Source organism: Neoarius graeffei, chromosome 5, assembly GCF_027579695.1.
Source record: "Neoarius graeffei isolate fNeoGra1 chromosome 5, fNeoGra1.pri, whole genome shotgun sequence".
NCBI classification, from domain to species: Eukaryota; Metazoa; Chordata; class Actinopteri; order Siluriformes; family Ariidae; genus Neoarius; species Neoarius graeffei.
In genome coordinates, this window is record NC_083573.1 from 96,972,453 (window position 1) to 96,999,084 (window position 26,632).

A 26,632-nucleotide genomic window follows, 5' to 3' on the forward strand; every position below is an offset into this window, starting at 1 on the left:
TAGATAATGGAAGGAATAAAACACTTGGTGTGGTGCTGTTATAGGAAAATAATCAATCATGAGGTGATGAAGCAGAGTTACTGTTGCTGTTCCAAAGTTGATTATTTTTGTATAACAGCAAACAGTCAAAGTCCCGCCCGTGCCAGTCTCTCATCCAAGTACTAACCAGGCCCTTAGGCGCATTGGGCGGCACCGATCTCTGATTTTATAGCCCTTGGCCACATAGCTAGGGCTACAGTGGGGGGCTGGTTCTCTGGTAACCGCGAGGGTTTGACTCCCTGCTCACATCTGTGCCAGATGGCAGTTGGTACCATTTGTATGATGCGTCCCAGTCGAGAGGTGGACATGCTAACCAGTACGCCAACTTGTAGCATGTACCGAGTGTTTTATTCCTTTTATACCACAGCATAAACTCTTCTGTCCTGAAGACTGAAAATGCAGCAAGTTTTAAAAACAGCTTAATACACTGACAACTCCTTCCATTAAGTTGTCGTTGTTTAATAATTTGTGTGTGTGTGTTCAGTAAACTGACCTTGAGGATGAAGCAGTGCTCAGTGGGGGCTTTGTATTTGCTTTTGTACTCGTTGCAGTAGTACACATTCATGTTATCAAACTGCACAAGACACACCATGTCCTTAGATGCCTGAGAGAGAGAGAGAGAGAGAGAGAGAGAGAGAGAGAGAGAGATTGTTCACAACACTGACTGTACAGTTGGTCAGGTTCAATGCCCAGACTGATAATCTGATAATTGGCTAATCAGACAGAAGGTACGCCACCACTCTTGCTGGAGCAGTTGGGGGTTAGGTGCCTTGCTCAAGGGCACTTAAGCCAGTCCTGCTGGTTCAGGGAATTGAACCAGCAACCTTTTGGTCCCAAAGCTGTTCCTCTAACCATTAGGCCATGGCTTCCCCCAACACTGACTAAAACATGAATTCACTTAAAACCTCAGTTTGTTATTTTCAAAGCCCCTGTACTACCGATTCTATACACTTCATGCTTCTTCTGTTGTTTCTCTGGAAATCTCTTAAGGCAAGGCAAGGCAAGTTTATTTATATAGCACATTTCATACACAATGGCAGTTCAATGTGCTTTACAGAAGCAAAAACAGTAAACAATAGAGAAATAAAATTACATAAAATAATTTTATTTTTATTCTAAAACAATTAATTAAAAGAATTAAAAGAATTAAAAGAAAATAATAAGAATTAAACAACAGTAGAAATAAAATAATAAAATGCCAAAAAGAAAAAAAAAAGGAGAAAAAGAAAAAGAAACCAGCGGAATAAAATAGAATAAAATTAAAGTAAATTTAAAACATGCAGAGAAAGTAAAGCTTATAAAAAATGTAAAAATATTAATTATTTAACAGAAAGCATCTGAAAACAGCTTGGTCTTTAACCTAGATTTGAAGCTGCCAACAGCAGGAGCATTTTTAATGTCCTCTGGCAGTTGGTTCCATAGCTGCACTGCATAGTAGCTAAAAGCTGCTTCACCATACTTTGTTTTAACAACTGGTTTTAATAGTAAATTTTTCTGTTGCGATCTGGTAGATCTGATTGGGTTAGGCCGCTGCAACATATCAGAGAGGTAATTGGGCCCTGTACCATTTAGAGATTTGTACACCAGCAGCAATGCTGTAGCTTACTGGAAGCCAGTGAAGGGACCTTAGAATTGGAGTAATGTGCTCTGTTCTTTTTGTTCGTGTGAGAACCCTCGCCGCTGCATTTTGAACCAGCTGAAGTCGTCTGATGGTCTTTTTTGGCAGGCCTGTGAAAAGGCCATTGCAGTAATCAACCCTACTAGAGATGAAGGCATGTATTAGTTTTTCCAGATCATTTTTTGACATAAGTCCTCTTAGTTTGGAAATGTTTTTTAGGTGATAAAATGCCGTTTTAGTGATTGCTTCCATGTGACTGTCAAAGTTTAGCTCGCTGTCAATGAAAACACCAAGATTTTTAACCATTTCTTTAGTTTTAATCCCTTTTGTGTCAAGAATAGTGGTAATCCTGAGTCTTTCATCTTTTTTCCAAATAGAATTACTTCTGTTTTATCTGTGTTCAGCTGAAGAAAATTTTGTGACATCCAGCTATTGATTTGATCGATACACTGGTAGAGACATTCAAGGGGGGCATAGTCATTAGGTGATAGAGCAAAATAAATTTGGGTATCATCTGCATAGCAGTGATACAAAATTGAATTTTTATTGATAATTTGCCCAAGTGGGAGCATATAAAGGTTGAAAAGTAATGGTCCAAGAATCTTAAAGCTAAGAACCCTTCATTTCACTTTATTAGCAACACCCACCCATTGTGCAGTTCTCTAATCAGCCGATCCCTTGATGCATAAAATCACGCAGATACAAATCAAGAGCTTCAGTTAATGTTCACAATGTTCAAACATCAGAATGGGAAAAATTGTGATCTCACAGTGAAGTGTGACTTTCTTTCTTTCTTTCTTTCTTTCTTTCTTTCTTTCTTTCTTTCTTTCTTTCTTTCTTTCTTTCTTTCTTTCACTGTGGCATGGGTGTTGGTTTGAACCAGATGGGCTGGTTTGAGTATTTCAGAAACTGCTGATCTCCTGGGGTTTTCACACACAACAGTTTCGAGAGTTTACCGTACACAGACTGATGCGAAAAACAAAAAAACACTGAGTGAGTGAGCGACAGTTCTGTGGGTGGAAACAAATACCTTGTTGATAAGAGAGGTCAGAGGAAAATGGACAGATGTGTAATTGGTTCAAGCTTTTTTGCCAGGAAGGATATAGTAACTCATATCATCACGCTTTACAACCATGGTGAGCAGAAAAGCATCTCAGCATGCAACAGCAGAACAGAAGAACACACTGGGTTCCACTCCTGCAGCCAAGAACAGGGATCTTAGAATCAAGAACAAGTTCCTATTAAAGTGGCCAAATGTGAGTGTACACTCATTCTCCTTGGAAGTCTTTCTAACAGGAAAATGCTTTGTCCTCACATCTAGAAGAATAACCTTAAAGGCAAAATTTACACCACAGATGTTTGTGAGGAGTTTTTCAGTTGTCCGTCCAACATCTGTCTTTTGTTACAGATGGAAATCCATTGGAATCAATACAGCGGTTTAGACCCATATCGCTTTAAGCATGTGTTACGTCCATAAAAACAGGATGAGAGAATTTTATTATTGCATAAGTGAGACATAATGGAAAGCCACACACAAAAAAACTGCCTATTTTGTCACATTAAAACATTGTGTTCAAGGACACGGGAATTGATACTGACGTCTTTTCGTGTCATTGTTGATGCCTTGAAGTTGTGACAGCATGAAAAGTGAAATTAAATATTATTACAAACTTGTGTAAGCATGCTTATGGCTTATTTGGTTCTGTTGAAATGTCTGTGGCTCAGACATCCCATCCCCAACATGTCTCTTCAGGTTTTCATCCTGCTTCTTGTGAAGATTCGTTAACCGTTTGTATCCTGTTACCTTGGTGATTATGACACTTTGGCTGTTGATGCAGATCCCAGGTTAGTTACTTGAGTCATTCCAATACAGAAAAACCTATGAATGAGTAGGCGTGTTGTCTACTTATAAATAAATTGCATTAATGAGTTCATATGTGGGCGGCACGGTGGTGTAGTGGTTAGCGCCGTCGCCTCACAGCAAGAAGGTCCGGGTTCGAGCCCCGTGGCTGGCGAGGGCCTTTCTGTGTGGAATTTGCATGTTGTCCGCGTGGGTTTCCTCCGAGTGCTCCGGTTTCCCCCACAGTCCAAAGACATGCAGGTTAGGTTAACTAGTGACTCTAAATTGACCGTAGGTGTGAATGTGAGTGTGAATGGTTGTCTGTGGCTATGTGTCAGCCCTGTGATGACCTGGCGACTTGTCCAGGGTGTACCCCACCTTTCGCCCGTAGTCAGCTGGGATAGGCTCCAGCTTGCCTGCGACCCTGTAGAACAGGATAAAGCAGCTAGAGATAATGAGATGAGGAATGAGATGAGTTCATATGTTTAAAATCTTTATTTTTCTGTAAAGCTGCTTTGCGATGATGTCTATTGTTAAAAGTACAATATAAATAACTTGGCAGAATCTGTATTAGGGCCGTGGGCATGTACCATCCTTGACCGTCATGCAGTGGAGTAGTAAGGTGACTCCGTCTCTCTACTAGTCTGGGGTGGGGCCTTGAGCAAGCACTAGGAAGCCGTGGCCTAAAGGTTAGAGAAGCAGCTTTGGGACTAAAAGGCTCGCTGGTTCAATTCCCTGGACCAGCAAGAATGGCTGAAGTGCCCTTGAGCAAGGCACTTAATCCCCACTTGTTCCCTGGGTGCTGTAGCATGGCTGCCTCCTGCTCTGGGTATGTGTGTATGCTCACGTGTGCATGTATTCACTGCTTCAGATGGGTTAAATGCAGAGGAGGAATTTCGCTGTGCTTGAGTGTACATGTGCCAAAAACAAAGGCTTCTTCTTCTTCACTAGCAACCCCTCGTTCCCCCTGGTCAAGGCTATGACCAAAGACTGGACTCGGTAGACTGGGTGGAGGAAACCACCACCTGGTGGTTCAATGAGCAGGAAGGTGGACCCAGCAAAGTGTTTGTGGAGCATGATCAGGGTACAATGCAACATGTAGAACACTGCTGGCGATCCACTGCATCCCGACCTAGCTCCCGCCATCTTGATTCTGTCTTGCCCCTGGACTTGGTTAGGTTGGGACGAGAGAGTGAGGCTGACGGCTGAGCAACTCTCCCTCACTCTAATACAAGTCATGACTTCAAATTCAAATCCAAGTTGAAATCATGGTCATCTTCGACTCTGAAGGACAAACATCATATAAATAAATGGACTTGATGGAGTTGACTCCAAACTTTTGACTGGTACTGTACGTTTCACGCTTGCCTCCATCTCACCTGCTGTGCAAGTTGTAAAACGCCTTGTAAATTGACCTCATCAAGAAAAAGGAGCAGAGCTGAGCAGTAATGTTCCAGTTGTGGGCAGGGCTCATTTCTGGCCCAGAAATGAAATGTACACTGAACTGAGATTGAATGCATGGCAATACTACAATAGTATTAACATCCTTATAGTGTATCTTTGAAGTGATATGATTACGACAGGTACTGAAACTCTATAAACTAATTCCCTTTAAATATTCAATATTACAGACCGCACCTTTAATAATAAGTTTAGTTTAACACAAGGATGCTTTACAGAATCGAAAAAAAAAGCAATGAAACTCAGACTCAAACGAAAGAGTACATGAAAACACAAAGTGAAAAGGTGTGTGAAAAGAGGAGTCTAACATTCTGAAATGGAGAAGCTTTCCCTGAGCTTTTTTTGGGAAGAAAGCCTATACTTGGGCATCATATACAGTTGTGTTCACAATTATTCAACCCCCACTGAAATTAAGTGTTTTGGCCAGTTTGACATTGATTTTGATCATTTCAGTCATCTTCATCTCATCTCATCTCATTATCTCTAGCCGCTTTATCCTTCTGCAGGGTCGCAGGCAAGCTGGAGCCTATCCCAGCTGACTACGGGCGAAAGGCGGGGTACACCCTGGACAAGTCGCCAGGTCATCACAGGGCTGACACATACACAGACAACCATTCACACTCACATTCACACCTACGGTCAATTTAGAGTCACCAGTTAACCTAACCTGCATGTCTTTGGACTGTGGGGGAAACCGGAGCACCCGGAGGAAACCCACGCGGACACGGGGAGAACATGCAAACTCCGCACAGAAAGGCCCTCGCCGGCCCCGGGGCTCGAACCCAGGACCTTCTTGCTGTGAGGCGACAGTGCTAACCACTACACCACCGTGCCGCCCCTTCAGTCATCTTATTTACAATTAAATCAAAGAGGCACTTGTAAATTAGACAAATATAACATAACATTTATAATAAAATGGCCACAAATGTCTTTTCTGTGCTCACATCATTATCAGTTTTATTCAACCCCAAGTGACATTCATTCTTAGTACTTAGTACAACATCCTTTTCCAGTTATAACATCTTTCAAGCGTGAAGCATAGCTTGACACAAGTGTCTTGCAGCGACCAACGGGTATCTTAGCCCATTCTTCATGGGCAAAAGCCTCCAGTTCAGTCCCATTCTTAGGCTTGCGCGCTGCAACTGCCTTCTTTAGGTCCCACCAGAGGTTCTCAATCGGATTTAAGTCTGGTGACTGCGATGGCCACTCCAGAATGTTCCAGCCCTTCGTCTTCAACCATGCTCTAGTGGACTTGGATGTGTGCTTAGGATCATTGTCCTGTTGAAAGGTCCAACGTCTCCCAAGCCGCAGGTTTGTGACAGACTCCATCACATTTTCTTCCAAGATTTCCTGGTACTGAAGAGAATTCATGGTACCCTGCACACGATGAAGCTTCCCTGTACCATTAGAAGCAAAACAACCCCAAAGCATAATTGACCCCCTGCCATGCTTCACAGTAGGCAAGGTGTTCTTTTCTTCATAGGCCTGGTCCAAACATAGTGCTGGTCCATGGGCCCAAACAGTTCTAATTTAGTTTCATCAGTCCACAGAACACTTTCCCAAAACTTTTGTGGCTTGTCCACATGACTTTTGGCATACTGCAGTCGACATTTCTTATTCTTTGGAGTCAGCAAGGGGGTGCGCCTGGGAGTTCTGGCATAGAGGCCGTCATTACGCAGTGTGCGCCTTATTGTCTGTGCTGAAACCTCAATGCCCACATCTAACAGATCTTTTTTCAGTTCCTCACCAGTCACACGGGGATTTTTATCCACCTGGCGCTTCAGGTAGCGCACAGCAGTCGCCGTCAGGATCTTCTTTCTGCCACGACCAGGTAGCGTTTCCACTGTGCCCTTTGCCTTGAATTTACAGATGATGCTTCCGATAGTATCTCTTGGAATGTTTAACATTTTGGAAATCTTCTTATATCCATTGCCATTCTTGTGAAGAGAAATAACCTCTTCTCTTGTCTTCTGGGACCATTCTCTTGCCTTCACCATGTTTGTCAACACACCAGTAAATGTCTAGAAGGAGCTGAGTATCACAGTCCTTTTAAATCTGCCTAATTGGTGCTTATTATGCTTGATTGATGCTCGTTGACATCCACAGGTGTTTTCAATACCTGATTGAAAACACTTGAATGAACCTCTGTTCTTAAGAGTGGTAGTCTTAAAGGGTTGAATAATTGTGTCAATGAAGAAATCACAAAAAGGCCATTTAATACTTTATTACAAAAGCAGTTGATGTCATTTTAGTTGCATTTGGTTCTTTAACAAGTCCTTGTAAGATGTCATTATGAACACAATTACAAATGTACACTGAATTCTCTAAAACCCTTTACAGCATTGGGGGTTGAATAATTTTGAACACAACTGTAATAAGCGGCAAAGTTTTTGTTTGTTTGTCTTGGGCTAACGTCGCCATTTCTTGATAGATTTTCACCAAATTTGGCAAGTAGGTCTGGGGATGACCCAGAATTTTGCAGATATAAACCAAATTCATGTACAAGCCCCAGGGAGGTCCCTGGGGGGCACAACATCCACTCACCCCCTTCCTCAATGCCTTTCACATTACATTTATCAACACAAACTCTCAACAGATCTTCACTAAACTTGGCACGTAGGTACAGGAGATAGCCACAATTTGGCAGAACTCAGAAATTCCATATTTGGGCCCCAGAGGTCCCCGGTGGGCCCCTGGGTGGTGGATGTTTGGATTTTTGTTTGTTTTGGGTTAACTTCACCATTTCTCAATGGAAGAATTCAAGAAATTTGATATGGAAGTCTGGGGGCAACCCAGAATTTTGCAAAACCCAGGCAATGCCGGGTAACCTGCTAGTCACTAATAATCCAGTATCAGCTGAACTTAAAGTGCATATCCTGGACCAAATTCGTTTTTTTTTTATATGAAAGAATGTCCCTTTACACACTCATCCAGAAGGGTAATTTTGCACAAGGCCATCTGTCTACAGCAGAAAAAAATAAAATAACAAAACGCGTCTGGAAAAATCCCAAGGGAGTCTGGAGCCAGATTCGTGACGTCACCTGCGGAAGCGCCAGCAGGCTGCACGAGCTTGCACGGTTTCAGTGCACAGCCTGTGTAGACCAAGTTTAGCAGCTAGCGATTTTGCATTGAAATATGGAATTGTGGGGGCGGCACGGTGGTGTAGTGGTTAGCGCTGTTGCCTCACAATAAGAAGGTCCAGGTTCGAGCCCCGTGGCCGGCGAGCGCCTTTCTGTGTGGAGTTTGCATGTTCTCCCCGTGTCCGCGTGGGTTTCCTCCGGGTGCTCCGGTTTCCCCCACAGTCCAAAGACATGCAGGTTAGGTTAACTGGTGACTCTAAATTGACCGTAGGTGTGAATGTGAGTGTGAATGGTTGTCTGTGTCTATGTGTCAGCCCTGTGATGACCTGGCGACTTGTCCAGGGTGTACCCCGCCTTTCGCCTGTAGTCAGCTGGGATAGGCTCCAGCTTGCCTGCGACCCTGTAGAACAGGATAAAGTGGCTAGAGATGAGATACAAGCTTTTTTTTCTCTGTAACATTTAATTTTGGCTGGAAAAAAAGAACATTTGGAAGCTATGTACATGTAGAATCTTTTGGTGCAAAATGGTGCATAGTGCCAGGATGACTTAGTAAATATAAATATGAATATAAATATACAGTGTGCACAGAATGACGGTATGAGTGTGCAGATATTTCACAGTTGATGTTACTGATATTTGAGTCCGGTTTTAGCTGTTCATCACAGAGACAGCCTGAGGGAAAAAACTGTTCTTGTGTCTGGTTGTTTTTGCGTACAGTGATCTGTAGCGTCTCCCTGAGGGGAGAAGTTTAAACAGTTTGTGACCAGGGTGTGATGGGTCCGCAGAGATGTTACCTGCCTGTTTCCTGACTCTGGACAGGTACAGGTCTTGGATGGAGGGCAGGCTGACACCAATAATTTTCTCTGCAGACCTTATTGTCCATTGCAGTCTGTTCTTGTCCTGTTTGGTGACCGATCCAAACCAAACAGTGATGGAAGAGCAGAATTGTGTCAGCAGCTCCTTAGACAGGTTGAGCTTCCTGAGCTGGCGCAGAAAGTATGTACAACCTCTGCTGGGCCTTTTTGATGATGGTGACTGTGTTGGTCTCCCACTTCAGGTCCCGGGAGATTGTGGAGCCCAGAAACCTGAAGGTTTCAACAGCAGTCACAGTGTTGTTGGTGATGGTGATGGGCGGCAGGGTGAGGGGGCTCCTCCTGAAGTCCACTGTCATCTCCACAGTTTTGAGCGTGTTCAGCTCCAGATTGTTCTGACTGCACCAACAGACCTCCCGTTTGTATGCAGACTCGTCACCGTCTCGGATGAGGCCGATGACCGTTGTGTTGTCTGCAAATTTCAGGAGTTTAACAGATGGGTCTCTTGAGGTGCAGTCGTTGGCGTCATTCTGTGCACACTGTATAATTATATTTATATTTACTAAGTCATCCTTGCACTATGCACCATTTTGCACCAAAAGATTCTACATGTACATAGCTTTTTTGTTTTGTTTTTTTGTCTACGCTTTTTTTAAATCTTTTTGTACTAAGAGAGCTACCGGTAAGTGAAACTGGAGTCAAATTCCTTGTGTGTGGTCACATACCTGGCAATAAAAGTGATTCTATTCTATTCTATTCTATTCTATTCTATTCTATTCTATTCTATTCTATTGTTGTAATGTTTTGACTTGATAATATAGAAGTTATAAAATAGAAATCTATAACAAAGTTTGTATGGGGAAAAAAGGGTGTGTGTGTGTGTGTGTGCCAAGACTTTTGCACAGTACTGTATATATATATATATATATATATATATATCCATAACGTAAAGGCTCGGTTGGAATCTAACTATCTCAGACTGTGTGTGTGTATATATATATATATATATATATATATATATATATATATATATATACACACACAGTCTGAGATAGTTAGATTCCAACCGAGCCTTTACGTTATGGATACCTGAGCAAGAGATTAACACTGTTGTAAAATGATTCGTAATATGCATTTGTGCAATGAAGGATTGTAGAACGTGACTATAACTAGTGTGTGTGTGTGTGTGTGTGTGTGTGTGAGGGGTTGGTAACTGTATTTTTAGAACACGTGGGTAAATAGTGAGGCTTCAGACACCACATGCCCCCCCCCACACAGAGCAAACTGGTTTCAGTTCAAACTGGGTCAGGTTTCAAACCTTTTTTGACTCTGTGTGTGTGTGTGTGTGTGTGTGTGTGTGTCCCATCTCTGGCATGCTGACCTTATTCTTCCCCTTGGGTAAGTAATACATTCCAGAGGCACGCAGCAGGAAGTAGCGAGGTTTCCAGGATTTCTTTCCTTCCTCTTTCAGATGCAGCACTCCCTCCAGGTCAGGCACGATCACTGACGGCCCGCAGAAGTTCTCCTACACACCACACAATCACACACCCACAGAGATCAGGCTAAACCATTCACTGGTCCTAATAACAGTTCGGACAGCAAATCACACACATACTGCATATCAATACACTCATCCTAATCTGTTAACAGGTGACATGGTGCCATTTTCTCTAAGTTCTACTGACATCATCTCCCACTTCTATGTGGGGTCGATGGATTTGACGAATCGCTTCCATACTGCACGACTGCTCACTTCTTGTCCGGACAGGCCATTCTGTCTTCACTCCATTCTAATACTTTCAAACTGTCTTCATTTCGGTCTTCCTCTTTTTCTTTTTCCTTCCACCTCCATGTCCGTCACTCTTCTACCAACATACTCCTCTACTTTTCTCATCACATGCAAACTCCTTTTCTGTACTTTCTCTGATATCTTCCCCACTTTCGTTGTGCCTCTAATTGTTAACTCATCCGGCCGACAGGTGATGAGTTTATCCCATCATGCGTTGTCTGTCCATCCGGCGTCGTCCATATTTCATAAAAATCGCTTCTTCTTTCTCAATTCTTCACTGATTTTTATTCTTTTTGGCAGAAAGGTCGGTCTGCCTCGGGTGCATATAGTTACACTACCGTTCAAAAGTTTGGGGTCACTTTGAAATGTCCTTATTTTTGAAAGAAAAGCACTGTTCTTTTCAATGAAGATCACTTTAAACTAATCAGAAATCCACTCTATACATTGCTAATGTGGTAAATGACTATTCTAGCTGCAAATGTCTGGTTTTTGGTGCAATATCTCCATAGGTGTATAGAGGCCCATTTCCAGCAACTCTCACTCCAGTGTTCTAATGGTACAATGTGTTTGCTCATTGCCTCAGAAGGCTAATGGATGATTAGAAAACCCTTGTACAATCATGTTAGCACAGCTGAAAACAGTTTAGCTCTTTAGAGAAGCTATAAAACTGACCTTCCTTTGAGCAGATTGAGTTTCTGGAGCATCACATTTGTGGGGTCGATTAAATGCTCAAAATGGCCAGAAAAATGTCTCGACTATATTTTCTATTCATTTTACAACTTATGGTGGGAAATAAAAGTGTGACTTTTCATGGAAAACACAAAATTGTCTGGGTGACCCCAAACTTTTGAACGGTAGTGTAGCTTCTACCCAAATTTGCATAATTGCAATTAATAATGAAGATATGGAGTAATTAATCAATCAATCCCTAACGAGCAGTTTCTACACAAATTGCTTCTTCTCCCTCAATTCTTCACTGATATTGATTCTTTCTGGCATGAAGGTAGGGGTGCCTAGGGTGCATAGAACTTCTACCCAGATTTGCTTAATTGCAATTATCAATGAAGGTATGGGCTAATTAAGCCTTAATGAGGGAGCAGTTCAACAAAAAGGTCAATTCCTCACCGTTTTGGATTCTTTCTGGTAAATAGGTCAGTATTCCTAGGGTGGATATCGCATCTATATATACCTTGTAAATAGCGTAACATTGATTGCACCCATAAGGTGGCCCACTTTAGATCGTTCCTTCTGGACTAGACGGGGCCGGAGTGAGCTACACCATCACTGACAGTCTCGTTTGGTTTCAAATCCTGTCCCTCCTCGTCACTCCGCACATCCATCTCAACATCCTCATTTCCATGGTATCCAACTTCTTCTCATGAATCTTCTTGACTAAGGAGTTTCTATTTTCTCTAAGGAGATGTTTAATGGAAGGAGTCTCCAGTGTCAGTGCTTTGTAACAGTCAGACATAAAGCTGTAAGTTTTCCGACAGAAGAGTTTACGCTTTGCAGTTTCTTGGTAACGTGAAAATCTTTTTTTTTAAATTAACTTCAACACAGGCTGCTGAAGGAATAACTGTTCCAATTGCTATAAGGTAAACGAGAGCAGGAAGCAAATTGTTTCTCAAATGTTTTACAACCTTAAAAGTAACTATAAATGGATAAAAAAGCATGACAAGTCCTTCTTTAATAAAATAAAATGAAACACTGTAATCGTTGACAAATTGCTGCAGTATAAGAGGAATAAACCACTCCAGGATGAGGGGTTATTGGAAACCGGATACACCACTGATTATTTTCCTTGAACAGCGTGACACTGTATTTGAATTCCTATTCCATAATGTAAAGCATCTTTTTTTCTTAAGAGTGACACAAATCCAACTAAACGTACCTCCAGAAGGAGCTCTTTATCTCTGTCTTTCATGTCTTTAAGTGATTTCTTCTCCTTCTTCCACAAATAGAAGTTCTGTAAAGAAAGAAGACAACATTATAAATATTAATGTACTCATTGTGTAATAACATGCCTGAGTGTTTTATACAGTGTTATGGTCATTATTTCTTGGGTTTTCATGGACATCGGTACTGCTGTGTTTATCATCAGCTGTTCGGATGCAGAACAAGGCCTTCTCTAGTTTTTCCTTCCACTTTGGAAGAGTTTCACACAAACTCTCACTAACACGAAGAATTAATGACGGAAGATAACGAAGCTCTGTTATGATAATACCCCTGGTATAATAACCACATCTGCTGCCTCGTCAGTCGGACATATGGGCTGCAGCTTACTGTATATCTGCCCCATCGCAGTGGCAGAGAAGAAATGAAAGAAAAGTCGAGAAAAAATAGGTGAGATGCCAAGAATAATCAATCTCTCTTTGCTTCAGGGCTCCAGTCTCATCTTTTGATGATGATGATGATGATGATGTTGACAAAATAAACATCGCATCAGCTGCCGAAAATGTTAGCCATGAAGAAACAAGAAGAGAGAATGAAAACGTGGCGTGGGAAACGTCTCAAATTGGAGGTCTGCTTTACAGATGACTTCAGCCAGAACGTTCTCACAGAACTGAAGATACGTGTTTGTGATTCTCCATTAGAGCCACTGCTTGGAGATAGTTGGCTCTTTGTCGGAACATGCTCAATATTTCAGTGCCAAAAACAAACAGGCATGATGAAAACAAAACATGAACTAAATAATAACTTTCCTTTCTACTAAAAATAAATCAAGAAATGGAGCAACAGTTTAATCGATGAATAAAATTCGATGGGATTTCAGAACTGGTCAGTTAGACAAACTAGAACTGCTCGAATTTACTCGACTAAACTCGTTGTATTGTATTAATTTATCAAGTAAACTTAGAGTAAAATTACCATAACTAAACTATGATGTTTGTTGCCTTGGTGATTACCACCTTAGCCTGCAATTCTTTGTTTGTAACAGACGTCACTTCCAGTCGCGATCCGCCTCATTACGTATTCAGATTTCCAGCTGATTGTAGTTTCTTGTCTTTCGCCTCCAAATCTGCAGATTGTTGCTCTGTATTTGGATGTTCAAACAGATCAAATTGAGAAAAAAACAAACGGTATTACAGGATACTGAAAGAAGTTGTGCAAAAAGGTGAAAGAACGAAAAATATAAAAAAAAAAAACGCAGTGAAAATTGGCTCGCAAACCTTTCGAAAGGAATCGAGAGTCCATACGCTCGTATTCGTAGCAGTCGTTTTGTTAAAGGTACGTACATCATGATACTTTATGGATCTAAAATCAAAACTTTGAATGTTAAATGAGTTTTCTTATCTTATGTTTTCGATGTCGTCAAACAAACCGTTGATGAAACTAGTTTGTAGGTCGGATCGATTGAAATGCAGTCATTAACGTATTTATTTTTTCAGGTTGTCCGATGATGTCGATTCGTAAGTCTGAGCTACGTTTGAAATGTCATGAAATAAAATGTAAGTTATTGTTGAAAAAATGTCTCCAGCAGCTCCGATTACATCTGAATCACATACTACACTTCGGCTTACGTTACATTACATTACTCACCCTCGCAAAAATAAGATGATTATTGTCCTTTAGGAGTCTTATTCCAGCATCATGACCCCAGCCACAAACGAAAAAGTTAGTGGCTTCAAGACTTTTCAAAGCTTTCATTTGATTCTTCATGTAAAACAATGTTCGGACGACCAGATAATTGGAAATGTCCGGAAACTGTATGTTGGTATGTTGGGAAAGTTGTTGAAATTGCTTGAAAAGTCCGTCTTTTTTAAAGCTGTACTGCCTTTAAGATTTTTCAAGTGTAGGTCATAAAAATAATTTTCCTGACACCCAGTTATTTTTGTCTAGTGAGCAAAAGCTACTGAATTCGAATCACAGACTTCCAAGTTTATTAGTTGTTTTTTTTTAATAGAACAATTAATGAATTTATCTCCACGTGGCCCTAAATACTCTGCTATTTTTTCCTGCTTCACCATGACCCAATACAAGATACTACGTCATGCATGACATCCCGTGGTTGGCTTTCCCCGTTCACGCAAGGCATTGTGCGATACAAATTTGAAACAGGAGAGAAAAATGGAGGACGTGAGTGTGCGAATGAAACGTGAAAGACCGACTACAGTAACGGAAAGCAAGAAAAGACATTATGTTATATACGAAGGAAAGGAAACTCGGTCAAACTAAGAAATATTGGCACTCAGCGAGCACCTCGGTGTGATCAGCTGTTCGTTTAGCGACAGAATGATGGAACTGTCAGTGCACGCTCAAAGGTAAACCTGCGCATGCGCATGCACATGGACTTCCTCTGTCTGCTTGACTGCGCGAAGAAGCGAGCGATTTCATGCACATTATTTGCTTTAATCCCCTCAAATTAAATAACTTCCTGAGATATTACAGAAATTAACATATATCACAATGACCACATTTCAGAGGGAACTCAATTTCACAGATTTTATGAAATTGAAAGGCCGTCTAGCTTTAAGCTTTAGGGGTCCAATCCATCGCATAAATATATTTTTTCTTGATTTTGCTTTTGGTTCTAGTCCATTAACATAGTCGGAGAATTATTTCCACAAGATGAAGATGGATGCATACTTTGCTTGGATGCCATCTTTGATTGTTGCCCATCACTTGGAAACCAGAAGTGAACCAGGAAACAAAAAGTCACGTGATTGCAAACAAAGAATAAACAGCTACAAGTCTTCCAGGGTTTCTGTCTATATCAGCTTTGCACATCTGGATCCTGATGATGTTTTTACCCATTGTTCAACCTCTGTTGGACGGATGGAGACTGTTGGTTAACAGCAAATTTCTTTCTTTTTTTTTCAAAAGTCCTCTGATTCTCAATCAATTCTCAATCACACAGGTCTCAAATATCTTGCAACCCCATAACATGATGCTACCATCGCCGTGCTTCATCATAGGGATGAACAGTATCAGGTTGCTGCCAAGGCCAAACCAAATTCGACATGTTTGCTGAGTCTATAATATCTGCTTTCACCTGTCTATAAATAAAAAGAAAACCCTATATGTTGTACATTTTACATTGTTTTGATTGATCAGACAGCAGAGATTTCCTCATGTCCCTGGAGTTTTATTTAATTTCCTATGTTGTATTTCATTTTCAGAAATAATGTATGAGGTGGGCAGCACGGTGGTGTAGTGGTTAGCACTGTCGCCTCACAGCAAGAAGGTCCGGGTTCGAGCCCCGTGGCCGGCGAGGGCCTTTCTGTGTGGAGTTTGCATGTTCTCCCCGTGTCCGCGTGGGTTTCCTCCGGGTGCTCCGGTTTCCCCCACAGTCCAAAGACATGCAGGTTAGGTTAACTGGTGACTCTAAATTGAGCGTAGGTGTGAATGTGAGTGTGAATGGTTGTCTGTGTCTATGTGTCAGCCCTGTGATGACCTGGCGACTTGTCCAGGGTGTACCCCGCCTTTCGCCAGTAGTCAGCTGGGATAGGCTCCAGCTTGCCTGCGACCCTGTAGAAGGATAAAGCGGCTAGAGATGATGAGATGAGATGTATGAGGTGGCATCATAAAGATCTTTTTTAAATCTCATCTCATCTCATCTCATTATCTCTAGCCGCTTTATCCTTCTACAGGGTCGCAGGCAAGCTGGAGCCTATCCCAGCTGACTACGGGCGAAAGGCAGGGTACACCCTGGACAAGTCGCCAGGTCATCACAGGGCTGACACATAGACACAGACAACCATTCACACTCACATTCACACCTACGGTCAATGTAGAGTCACCAGTTAACCTAACCTGCATGTCTTTGGACTGTGGGGGAAACCAGAGCACCCGGAGGAAACCCACGCGGACACGGGGAGAACATGCAAACTCCGCACAGAAAGGCCCTCGCCGGCCACGGGGCTTGAACCCGGACCTTCTTGCTGTGAGGCGACAGCGCTAACCACTACACCACTGTGCCGCCCTCTTTTTTAAATCATTTAATAGTTTTGATTAAGTCCTTCAGACAGTTAGACAGGTTGTCCTGTACCAAGTTTCTCAGTCCCTGCTCTTGAAACACTATCACACAACATGATGCTACCAACACCATGCTTCACAGTGGGCATAGCACTCTCCAGGCGATAGTTAGCACTTGGGGTCTGCCTAAGAAGGTCAATTTTGCTCTCATTAAACCACAGAATAAAGTTTTTTCACACTTGCTGAGTCTCCAATGCAGAATTTAACATGGAATTTTTTTTCAATAACAGCTTTCTTCTTGCCACTTTTCCATAAAGCCCAGCTTCATGGCTGTCCAAAGCTTCTACCATCTGAGCTATGGATCTATCCATCTCTTTCAGAGTTACCTTTGGCCTCCTGGTTGTTCCTCTGATTAATGCCATCCTTATCGTGCTTTATAGGATTCTCTTGTATTTGATTTCTGTGCAATTTTGTGTTAATTCATGATATATAATCCCAAATCCCCCCCAAAAGATTGTAGCACTAGAAAACACAGAAAATACTTCTGCAATGCACTGTATATTTTCATAAGAATGCATTATACAATAAAGAAAATGTTAATGAAATGTCAAGAAGGTAAGTAAAGTTATGATAACGACTCATCTAAGCCCAAAGCTCATAGTCCACTAATGCAATGTGAAAATCAGCACGAGGTTTTCATGAATAACAATCAGATCCAGAGCTACTTGCCTGTGGGTTTTTGAAAACTTCATACTTGTCTTTTCTCTCTTGGAAAATCACGGTGTTCTCGCTGTCTCTTGTCCACGCTGAGAGAGGTTCCACCAGGATCTCATGGTCCTCAAAGTTGCGCTCTGTGGAGGAGACTCTCAGGTCAGAACAGCACTGAGTAACACACAAGTCCTTACTATACAGAAATTATAACCTACAATTTGATGTGATATCATCAAGATTGAGAGCATACGAAGATCCTTCACAAAAAAAAAATCAACGGTCTTCGAACTATGAACTACTGGAACAGACTTAAGGCTCTCAACCTGTATTCCTTACAAAGGCACCATGAGCGATACACCATCATCGTGATCTGGAAGACCCATAACAACCTTATCTCTAATTGTTTCAATATTGAGTTCAGTGAATCTGCTAGGGGGCGGCATGGTGGTGTAGTGGTTAGTGCTGTCGCCTCACAGCAAGAAGGTTTGGGTTCGAGCCCCGTGGCTGGCGAGGGCCTTTCTGTGCGGAGTTTGCATGTTCTCCCTGTGTCTATGTGGGTTTCCTCTGGGTGCTCCGGTTTCCCCCACAGTCCAAAGACATGCAGGTTAGGTTAACTGGTGACTCTACATTGACCGTAGGTGTGAATGTGAGTGTGAATGGTTGTCTGTGTCTATGTGTCAGCCCTGTGATGACCTGGCGACTTGTCCAGGGTGTACCCCGCCTTTCACCCGTAGTCAGCTGAGATAGGCTCCAGCTTGCCTGCGACCCTGTAGAACAGGATAAAGCGGCTAGAGATAATGAGATGAGATGAGATGAATGAATCTGCTAGAAGAGGAAGGACATGTATCAGACCTCTTGGCAACTCATGGTACAGCAGTGTCAACACAATGATATTCAACTCTTTCCCATCTGTCGCACCAGCTCTCTACAATCTAGTGCCAGTATACATCAAGCTGATCCCTACCCTGATGAGGTTCAAGACAGAACTTGATAAGTGGCTCAGACCATTCCCTGACACTCCACCAACACCTGGGTACCTTGGAACAAATAGGAACTCACTGTTGGAGCGGGTTGGGAGCAAGTGTTAATACAGTAGCTGCTACCCTGGGAACCTGTGGTGGAGATATGAACTCTACTTGGCCTGAGTGATCTAGCTCAAAGCTCATCCAAGGTATCCAAGGTAACGTACACTGGGCCACAGTGTGTACAGGATATATATTTTAGGTGTGCTGACACTGGAGACTCCTTCTGTAAATGCTAAATAAATGTCTCCTTTAAAAAAAAATTTACGAGGCGCATCCACCATTCAGTGTCTTGCAAAAGTATTCATCCCCTTTGGTGTTTGTCTTGTTTTGTCGCATTACAAGCTGGAATTAAAATGGATTTTTGGAGGGTTAGCACCATTTGATTTACACAACATGCCTACCACTTTAAAGGTGCAAATTGTTGTTTGACTGTGACACAAACAATAATTAAGATGAAAAAACAGAAATCTGGAGTGTGCATAAGTATTCACCCCCTTTCATATGAAACCCCTAAATAAGAGCTGGTCCAACCAATCCACTTCATAAGTCACATATTAGTTGATTAAGATCCACCTGTGTGCAATCAAAGTGTCACATGATCTGTCACATGATGTATGTGTAAATCAACCTGTTCTGGAAGGACCCTGACTCTGCAACACTACTAAGCAAGCAACATGAAAACCAAGGAGCCTTCAAACAGGTCAGAGACAAAGTTGTGGAGAAGTATAGATCAGGGTTGGGTTATAAAAAAATATCCCAAACTTTGAATATCCCACGGCGCACCATTAAATCCATTATAACAAAATGGAAAGAATATGGCACCATTACAAACCTGACAAGAGAAGGCCCCGCCCACCAAAACTCACAGACCGGGCAAAGAGGGCATTAATCAGAGATGCAACAAAGACACCAAAGATAACATTGAAGGAGCTGCAAAGATCCACAGCGGAGATTGGAGTATCTGTCCATAGGACCACTTTAAGCTGTACACTTCACAGAGTGGGGCTTTATGGAAGAGTGGCCAGAAAAAAGTCATTGCTTAAAGAAAAAAAAACACATTTGGAGTTTGCCCAACAGCATGTGTCAGACTCCCCAAACAAATGGAAGAAGATTCTCTGGTCAAATGAGACTAAAATTGATCTTTTTGGCCATCATAGGAAATGCCGTGTGTGGCACAAACCCAACACCCTGAGAACATCATTCCTACAGTGAAGCATGGTGGTAGCAGCATCATGCTGTGGGAATATTTTTCATCAGCAGGGACAGGAAAGCTGGTCAGGACTGAAAGAAAGATGGATGGCACTAATTACAGGGCAATTCTGGAGGAAAACCTGTTTGAGTCGGACAGAGGTTTGAGACTGGGACCAGCAGGACAATGACCCAAAACATACTGCTATGTTTGGTGTTCCACAAGGTTCTGTGTTGGGTCCACTGCTTTTTTCTTTATATATGTTACCTCTGGGTGATATTATTTGTAAAAATTATATTAGTTTCCACTGTTATGCTGATGACACACAGTTGTATGTTTCTGCAAAACCTAATGAGAGTCACCAGCTTAATAGAATTGAGGAATGTGTAAAGGACATTAGACACTGGATGCTTATTAACCTCCTTCTGCTTAACTCTGACAAGACTGAAGTACTTGTACTAGGACCACATGCAGCTAGAAGTAAGTTTTCTGATTACACAGTAACTCTGGATGGCCTTTCTGTTTCTTCACATGCAGCAGTAAAAGACCTCGGAGTGATTATTGACCCGTCTTTCATTTGAAACTCACATTGATAACATTACCTGGATAGTTTTCTTTCATCTCAGAAATATTGCTAAGATAAGAAATTTAATGTCACTACATGACACGGAAAAACTAGTTCATGCTTTTGTTACCTCCAGGTTGGATTATTGTAATGCCTTACTGTCTGGATGTTCCAATAAGTGCATAAACAAGCTCCAGTTAGTTCAAAATGCAGCAGCAAGAGTTCTTACTAGAACTAGAAAATATGACTACATCACCCCTGTCTTATCCACACTGCATTGGCTCCCAATCAAATTTCGTATTGATTATAAAATACTACTAAAATACTACTACTATAAAATACTACTTGACCTTTAAAGCACTGAATGGTCTCGCACCACAGTATCTGAGTGAACTTCTGCTCCTCTATGACCCGCCACGCCTACTTAGATCAAAAGGTGCAGGCTATCTGCTGGTACCTCGTATAGTGAAGGCTACATCAGGGGGCGGAGCCTTTTCTTACAAAGCCCCACAGTTATGGAACAACCTTCCAAGTAGTGTTCGGGAATCAGACACAGTCTCAGCGTTTAAGTCTCGGCTGAAAACATATCTGTTTAGTCAAGCCTTTTGTTAATGGTGTTTATGAGGTAAAGGAGTAGATCTGGAGGGTCGTCAGACAGAGTGTTTTGGTAAACTGGGATATATGGATGCTGTCAGTCCCCACTCGCTTGCTCACTCGAGTTTGTTGATGGTGTAGTGGCTGCTGCTTTATGTCCCAGGGCTCCCTCATGCCTGTGTTACCTTCTGGCTCTCCCCTTTTAGTTATGCTGTCATAGTTAGTTGCCGGAGTCCCTGCTTGTACTCAGTGCAATATGTATACTGTTCCTACTTATTCAGGTGACATTGGGCATACCTAACAACCTGTGCTTTCTCTCTCTTCTCCCCCCATCCCCCAAATCTGTCCCTCTGAGTTACATGTTGGTCCTGGGATCAAGATGCTGACCTCTTCTGCTCCTTGGACCTGCCTGATCCATCCTGGTGCCCTGTGTCTGGTTGGAGTCTCATCGCATCACTCCTGTGGAGGGCGGCCCCATGTGGACAGTTGGGGGTCACGCCTGGAGGACACTCTGGACTCTTGCAGTGGTGCTTTTGTGGCTGGGGACTGCAGTTGACTTGCTGACTTTGGGACTACGGTTGTCGTGAACGGTTTTGCGCTCGGGTTTCCATCGGTGGGGGTTTATAGCATCAATGAAGCTGACTTTGTTAGGACTGTTAATGTTATAGTCATGTTGGTTGTTGCCTGGATGGGGATGAGCTCCTTTTTGAGTCTGGTTCCTCTCAAGGTTTCTTCCTCATGTCGTCTGAGGGAGTTTTTCCTTGCCACCATCGCCACAGGCGTGATCAATGGGGATAGATTAGGGATAAAATTAGCTCATATTTTAAGTCGTTCAAATTCTGTAAAGCTGCTTTGAGACAATGTTTATTGTTAAAAGCGCTATACAAATAAACTTGACTTGACTGCTAAAGCTACACTGGAGTGGTTTAAAGGGAAACATTTAAATGTCTTGGAATGGCCTAGTCAAAGCCCAGACCTCAATCCAATTGAGAATCTGTGGCATAACTTGAAGATTGCTGTAGACCAACGCAACCCATCTAACTTGAAGGAGTTGGAGCAGTTTTACCTTGAGGAATGGGCAACAATCCCAGTGGCTAGATGTGCTGAGCTAATAGACATACCCCAAGAGACTTGCAGCTGTAATTGCAGCAAAATGTGTCTCTACAAAGTATTGACTTTATGGGGGGGGATGTGAATACCTATGCACACTCCAGATTTCTGTTTTTTTTTATTTTAATTATTGTTTGTGTCACAATAAAACAACAATTTAAAGTGGTCGGCATGTTGTGCAAATCAAATGGTGCGAACCCCCCCAAAATCCATTTTAATTCCAGCTTGTAATGCAACAAAACAGGACAAACACCAAGAGGGATGAATACTTTTGCAAGACACTGTACAAGTCTTTATGTAAGTTGTTATGTAACTGTAGAAAAAATAACACATACTGTAAATATAAACCTGAGATATGTCTTGCTCTCAGAAGTACTCTCAGAGCTGCTGTTAGAGAAAATCTTGACCAATCCAAAGATGCCCTGTGGTACATGGTGCATGGTTGCGGTTCATTAAATCAATGATTAGCACTTGATAAATGTTCCACATGATGTACCCTTGAGGTTCCCACCCCAGTGACAAGTGTTTATATCTTCTAACCGCAGTATTTTTTTTTTCTGGGCCCATGCAAGTAGTGCAGCAGTGTGTTAAAGCTGTACAACATATGAACTTCTGCATAAAAGAGCTCATGTACTGATGAAAAAGGTTTTAATGGCGCTGGTGTGCTGGTGGCTGGAGGTTGTTTACTGGCATTCAATACAGGGTGTGTGAAAACCGTTTAACTGAACACAGAGGCTTTTTCCTGTGGTCATGGGGTGTGTATGGTGCAGGCATGTGAACAAAAACATAACAGACGCTTAAGAAGAGGAAAGAACATCACAGATGTATTAAGGCCCAGCTATTTCCTCAGAGATCTGACTTTATCATCAGAGGAAACTTGATCAGTTGAAATGCTGTCTGATCACAATTTAAAATGCACATGTCTTCACTTTCCTGCTCGTCTAGCAAACCAGACTTCAGTCTGTCAGTTTAGGATGAGGGAGCTCTCTTCAATTAATTTGACTAACAAGTAACAGGATATGACCGTGGCATTGCAAATGACTAACCACAGACTTTCACGTAGCTTGTGAAAGCAAAGCTAGAAGAAAGAAAGAAAAATCTTTTCTTTAAAAAATTCCTAAGATAAGAGTCAACTTTTTGCCGTTAATCGTTATGGCGGTACAAGGTCCTGTATGTGTCTCCGTAGGGATGACGACACCTTCACGAGGTCCTCCCTGTCAGTACCAACACAGTTGGGAAGCCAAGTCGTCAAGGATTGCGAACTGACAACCGCATAAAGAGGGCAACCTCTTCAATGTCTACCTTTCTTCAACCGAGAAGCTGTGTCCGGCACCCTCGGGCACCGCCATCTTCTCAACAGTTTGCCTTTGCAACATGGAATGTACAAGGCTTGCCCTCAGCCATGAAGAGACAAACACTTGGAACAGACTGTGAGCATTACAACACTGACATTGCATGTATCCAAGAGACAAAAGTAACCAGTCATTCAGAACAAACTGTCCAAACTGGTCACAAATTGATTCTCATGGAGCAAAAAGAAACAACCCATCACGGGTTGGGGTTTGTGATAGGACCAAGACTCTTGAACAATGTACTTAACTACAGATGCATCAGTGACCGCATAGCCAACATGGACCTATCACTTCCACTTAGAAATGGCAAAACCATAAAATGCCGAATCGTCAATGTATATGGCCCAACATCAGAGAGAGCTCAAGAAAATCCATCACTAGTAGATACACTCTACAATGAACTGAGCCATGCTATCAAAGTCCCAGCCAGGTGGTCTCTATTTGTATGTGGAGATTTCAATGCTAAACTAGGGAGACTTAGCAAAGCTGACAAAGATGCAGGACTAGACATGTGTATAGGGTCATATGGAATAGGAAAGAGAAATAGCAACAGGGAAGCATTGGCATCCTTCATCAGCACTAATGGCCTGTTTGCAACAAACACAGCATTCAAGCACCCAGCCCGTCACAGAACAACCTGGGTTGGGTACGTTGCTGACCACAAGGCAGGAGCAGGTTCCAAAGCCACAAAAGCCATCTTCAACCAAATAGACTTTATACTCTGTAAGTCCAAGAGCAAACCATTACTCAAAGACTCCCGCACATACGGAGGCACAGATCTCAACTCAGATCACAAACCAGTGGTCACACGTGTTAGGATGGACAAAATTTATCTGGTCCATAAGAAAACACAGAGTCAGAATAGCCAGGTCAAGTACGACCTAGCAAGACTCATCAACAATGTCGAAACACAAGAACAGTATAAGAAAAGCTTGCAAAAGAAAATAGCCAACACAAACATTGAGCAAAATCCCAACAAAGCATTAAACTCCCTGCAAAAATGCATGGACCTGTCAGCTGCCAGCACCCTAGGAGTGCTAAAAGGCAACAGAGGCAGGAAACACATAGACGACCCTATGGTAATGGAACTATCAGAGAAGCAAAAAGCACTGAGATTATGCATCTACCAAAAAGGCCACAGCCAAAAGTCAAGTCAAGTCAAGTTTATTTATAAAGCACTTTAAAATACAACAGAGACAGCTGACCAAAGTGCTGGACAAGCAGGTAAAAAGACTTGAGGACACCATAAAACACAAAAACAACATAACTTGAAGACACCATACACACAGAGAAACGACAACATGACCTGAAACTAAGGACCAATACACAGGTCAGTGCAATCTTAAAACAAGAAATCATGTAATAAAAGGCACCAAGGCATAGTAATGAATTTAGAGTAATAAATAACTAAGAGTAAATAATTAAAAAATAAATAAATGAAAAAAGTAAAAAGACTCATGTAACATTAAAAGAAAAACAAAAAATGAATAAATAAGTAAATAAAAGCTATACAGAGTTAAAAGCCAAGGCATAAAAATGGGTTTTGAGATGAGTTTTAAAAACAGCTAAGGACGGGGCCAAACGTATATGTAGTGGAAGCTCATTCCAGAGTTTAGGGCCAATGACTGCGAAGGCTCGGTCCCCTCTACTTTTCAGTCTGGAGGGTGGTACAACTAGGCATAATTGGTCAGCTGACCTGAGGGGCCTGGAGGGGGTGTGAATTTTTAGGAGGTCAGACAAGTAAGAGGGTGCCAGTCCATGTAGGGATTTAAAAACAAATAAAAGAATCTTAAAATGTATCCTGTGGCATATGGGGAGCCAGTGAAGAGCAGCAAGCACAGGTGTCATATGTTCTCGCCTTTGTGTTCTAGTGAGATGGTGGGCGGCAGCATTTTGAACAAGTTGCAGGCGTGAGATGGAGGAAGAACTTATGCTAGCATACAAGGCGTTGCAGTAATCCAGGCGGGAGGAAACAAATGCAAAACAAAAGCAACCTCCGTAAAGAACGTAATAACATCCTTCACAAATTAAACAAACATCTCAAGGAACTTGAGATCGCTAGAGCAGACACCCTGGCAGATGAGATCTCATCCACAGATGAATGCCGAAAGATGTTCAAGGCTGTCCGTGCCCTTAAACTTGGACTCCCCCAACCAACGCTATCAGTGCACAACACAGAAGGTCAATTCATTGCTACGGACAGGGGAAAGGCAGAAGCAATCAGAGAGTGGTTCCAGGAACAGTTCACAGACCCAGAAGGCGAACAGCTGGAGCCATTCCAAGGGGAACCCAGACCCCTAGAAGCACCAATCACAGAACTAGAAGTGAAAAATGCCATAAAGACCCTTAACAACGGATGCTCAGCAGGGCCGGATGGAGTTAGTAATGAACTGTATAAATATGGGAGTGATGCCATATCACCAATCATTACATCCATCATCAATTATGCCTTTGAACATCATCATTCAATTGAATCTATTGGTCAAGGAATCTTGATTGCCCTGTCCAAACCCAAAAAGCCACCTGGTCCACCCGCGAATCTTCGCCCTATTGTCCTCCTGAACAGCATAAGGAAAATCCTGTCCACTGTTACACTGCACCGTATCAGGGACAAAATTGACAAGTTTACAGGACCTTATCAGAGTGGGTTCAAGAGGGGACGCAGTTGCGCAGATATTGTGTGGGCCCAGCGAATGCTTGTTTCTGTGGTAATGATGAAACATTGGGACTTCTACAAGATGGGTATAGATATGTCCCGTGCCTTCGACACCATCAAAAGATCCAAAATCCTGGAAGTGCTAGACCAAGCAGGGTGCAACGAAGATGAACTCCGACTGGTAAGACTTCTACTTGCAGGCACCAAGCTGAAGGTTAGAGTCAATACCACCTACTCAGCAGATTTTGAAACTATTGGGTCCCCACAAGGAGACAGTCTGTCCCTGGTGCTGTTCATCTGCTACCTTGCCTCTGCACTGTCATCCATACAGAGAAGTTCTACAAGACCAAACCCTCCAATTTCAGATCTAGGTATGCCATTAGAAATGGAATATGCAGATGATGTGGATTTTGTTGATGAGGAAAAGGACACACTGCAAAGACTCCTTCCAATAGCTGTCAAGAATCTGAAAGATTCAAACCTGTTTGTTAACGAGGGTAAGACAGAATTCACCCACATCTACCTAGCGGATACAAAGGAAAAAGGAGAGGACGACAAACCCCTCCGAGGAGTGGAGAGCTGGAGGAAAAGTAAGATCCTTGAATCCCTACTCTGCAGCTCCTCAGACATAGAAGCACGCTGCATCATGGCTAACATCGCCTTTCAATCCTTTTGGAAGCTATGGATCCGTGGATCGAAAAATCCTCTGACAAAAAAGTTGCAAATATACAATGCAACTTGTGTCTCGATAATGCTGTACAACTGTAATAGCTGGGCAGTGCCAAAGACAGCCATGGACAAACTTGATGCCTGTCACCGAAAACATCTGCGCAAAATCACAGGGTATCAGTGGCCGCACAAGATCTCCAACAAGG

The 26,632-nt window shown here is 42.4% G+C and overlaps 1 protein-coding gene across 1 annotated transcript in view; it reads right to left on the reverse strand.

Annotated features, from left to right (window-relative positions):
- Window positions 1-26,632, reverse strand: part of apbb1ip (amyloid beta (A4) precursor protein-binding, family B, member 1 interacting protein) — a 122,032-nt gene that overhangs the window by 28,381 nt on the left and 67,019 nt on the right. Inside the window, exons 7-10 of the mRNA XM_060922552.1 lie at window positions 17,285-17,406; window positions 12,531-12,605; window positions 10,232-10,375; window positions 533-643 (exon numbers count right to left, since the gene is read on the reverse strand). Coding sequence (XP_060778535.1) covers window positions 533-643; window positions 10,232-10,375; window positions 12,531-12,605; window positions 17,285-17,406 — 452 coding nt within the window. The remainder of the gene's footprint in view (window positions 1-532; window positions 644-10,231; window positions 10,376-12,530; window positions 12,606-17,284; window positions 17,407-26,632) is intronic.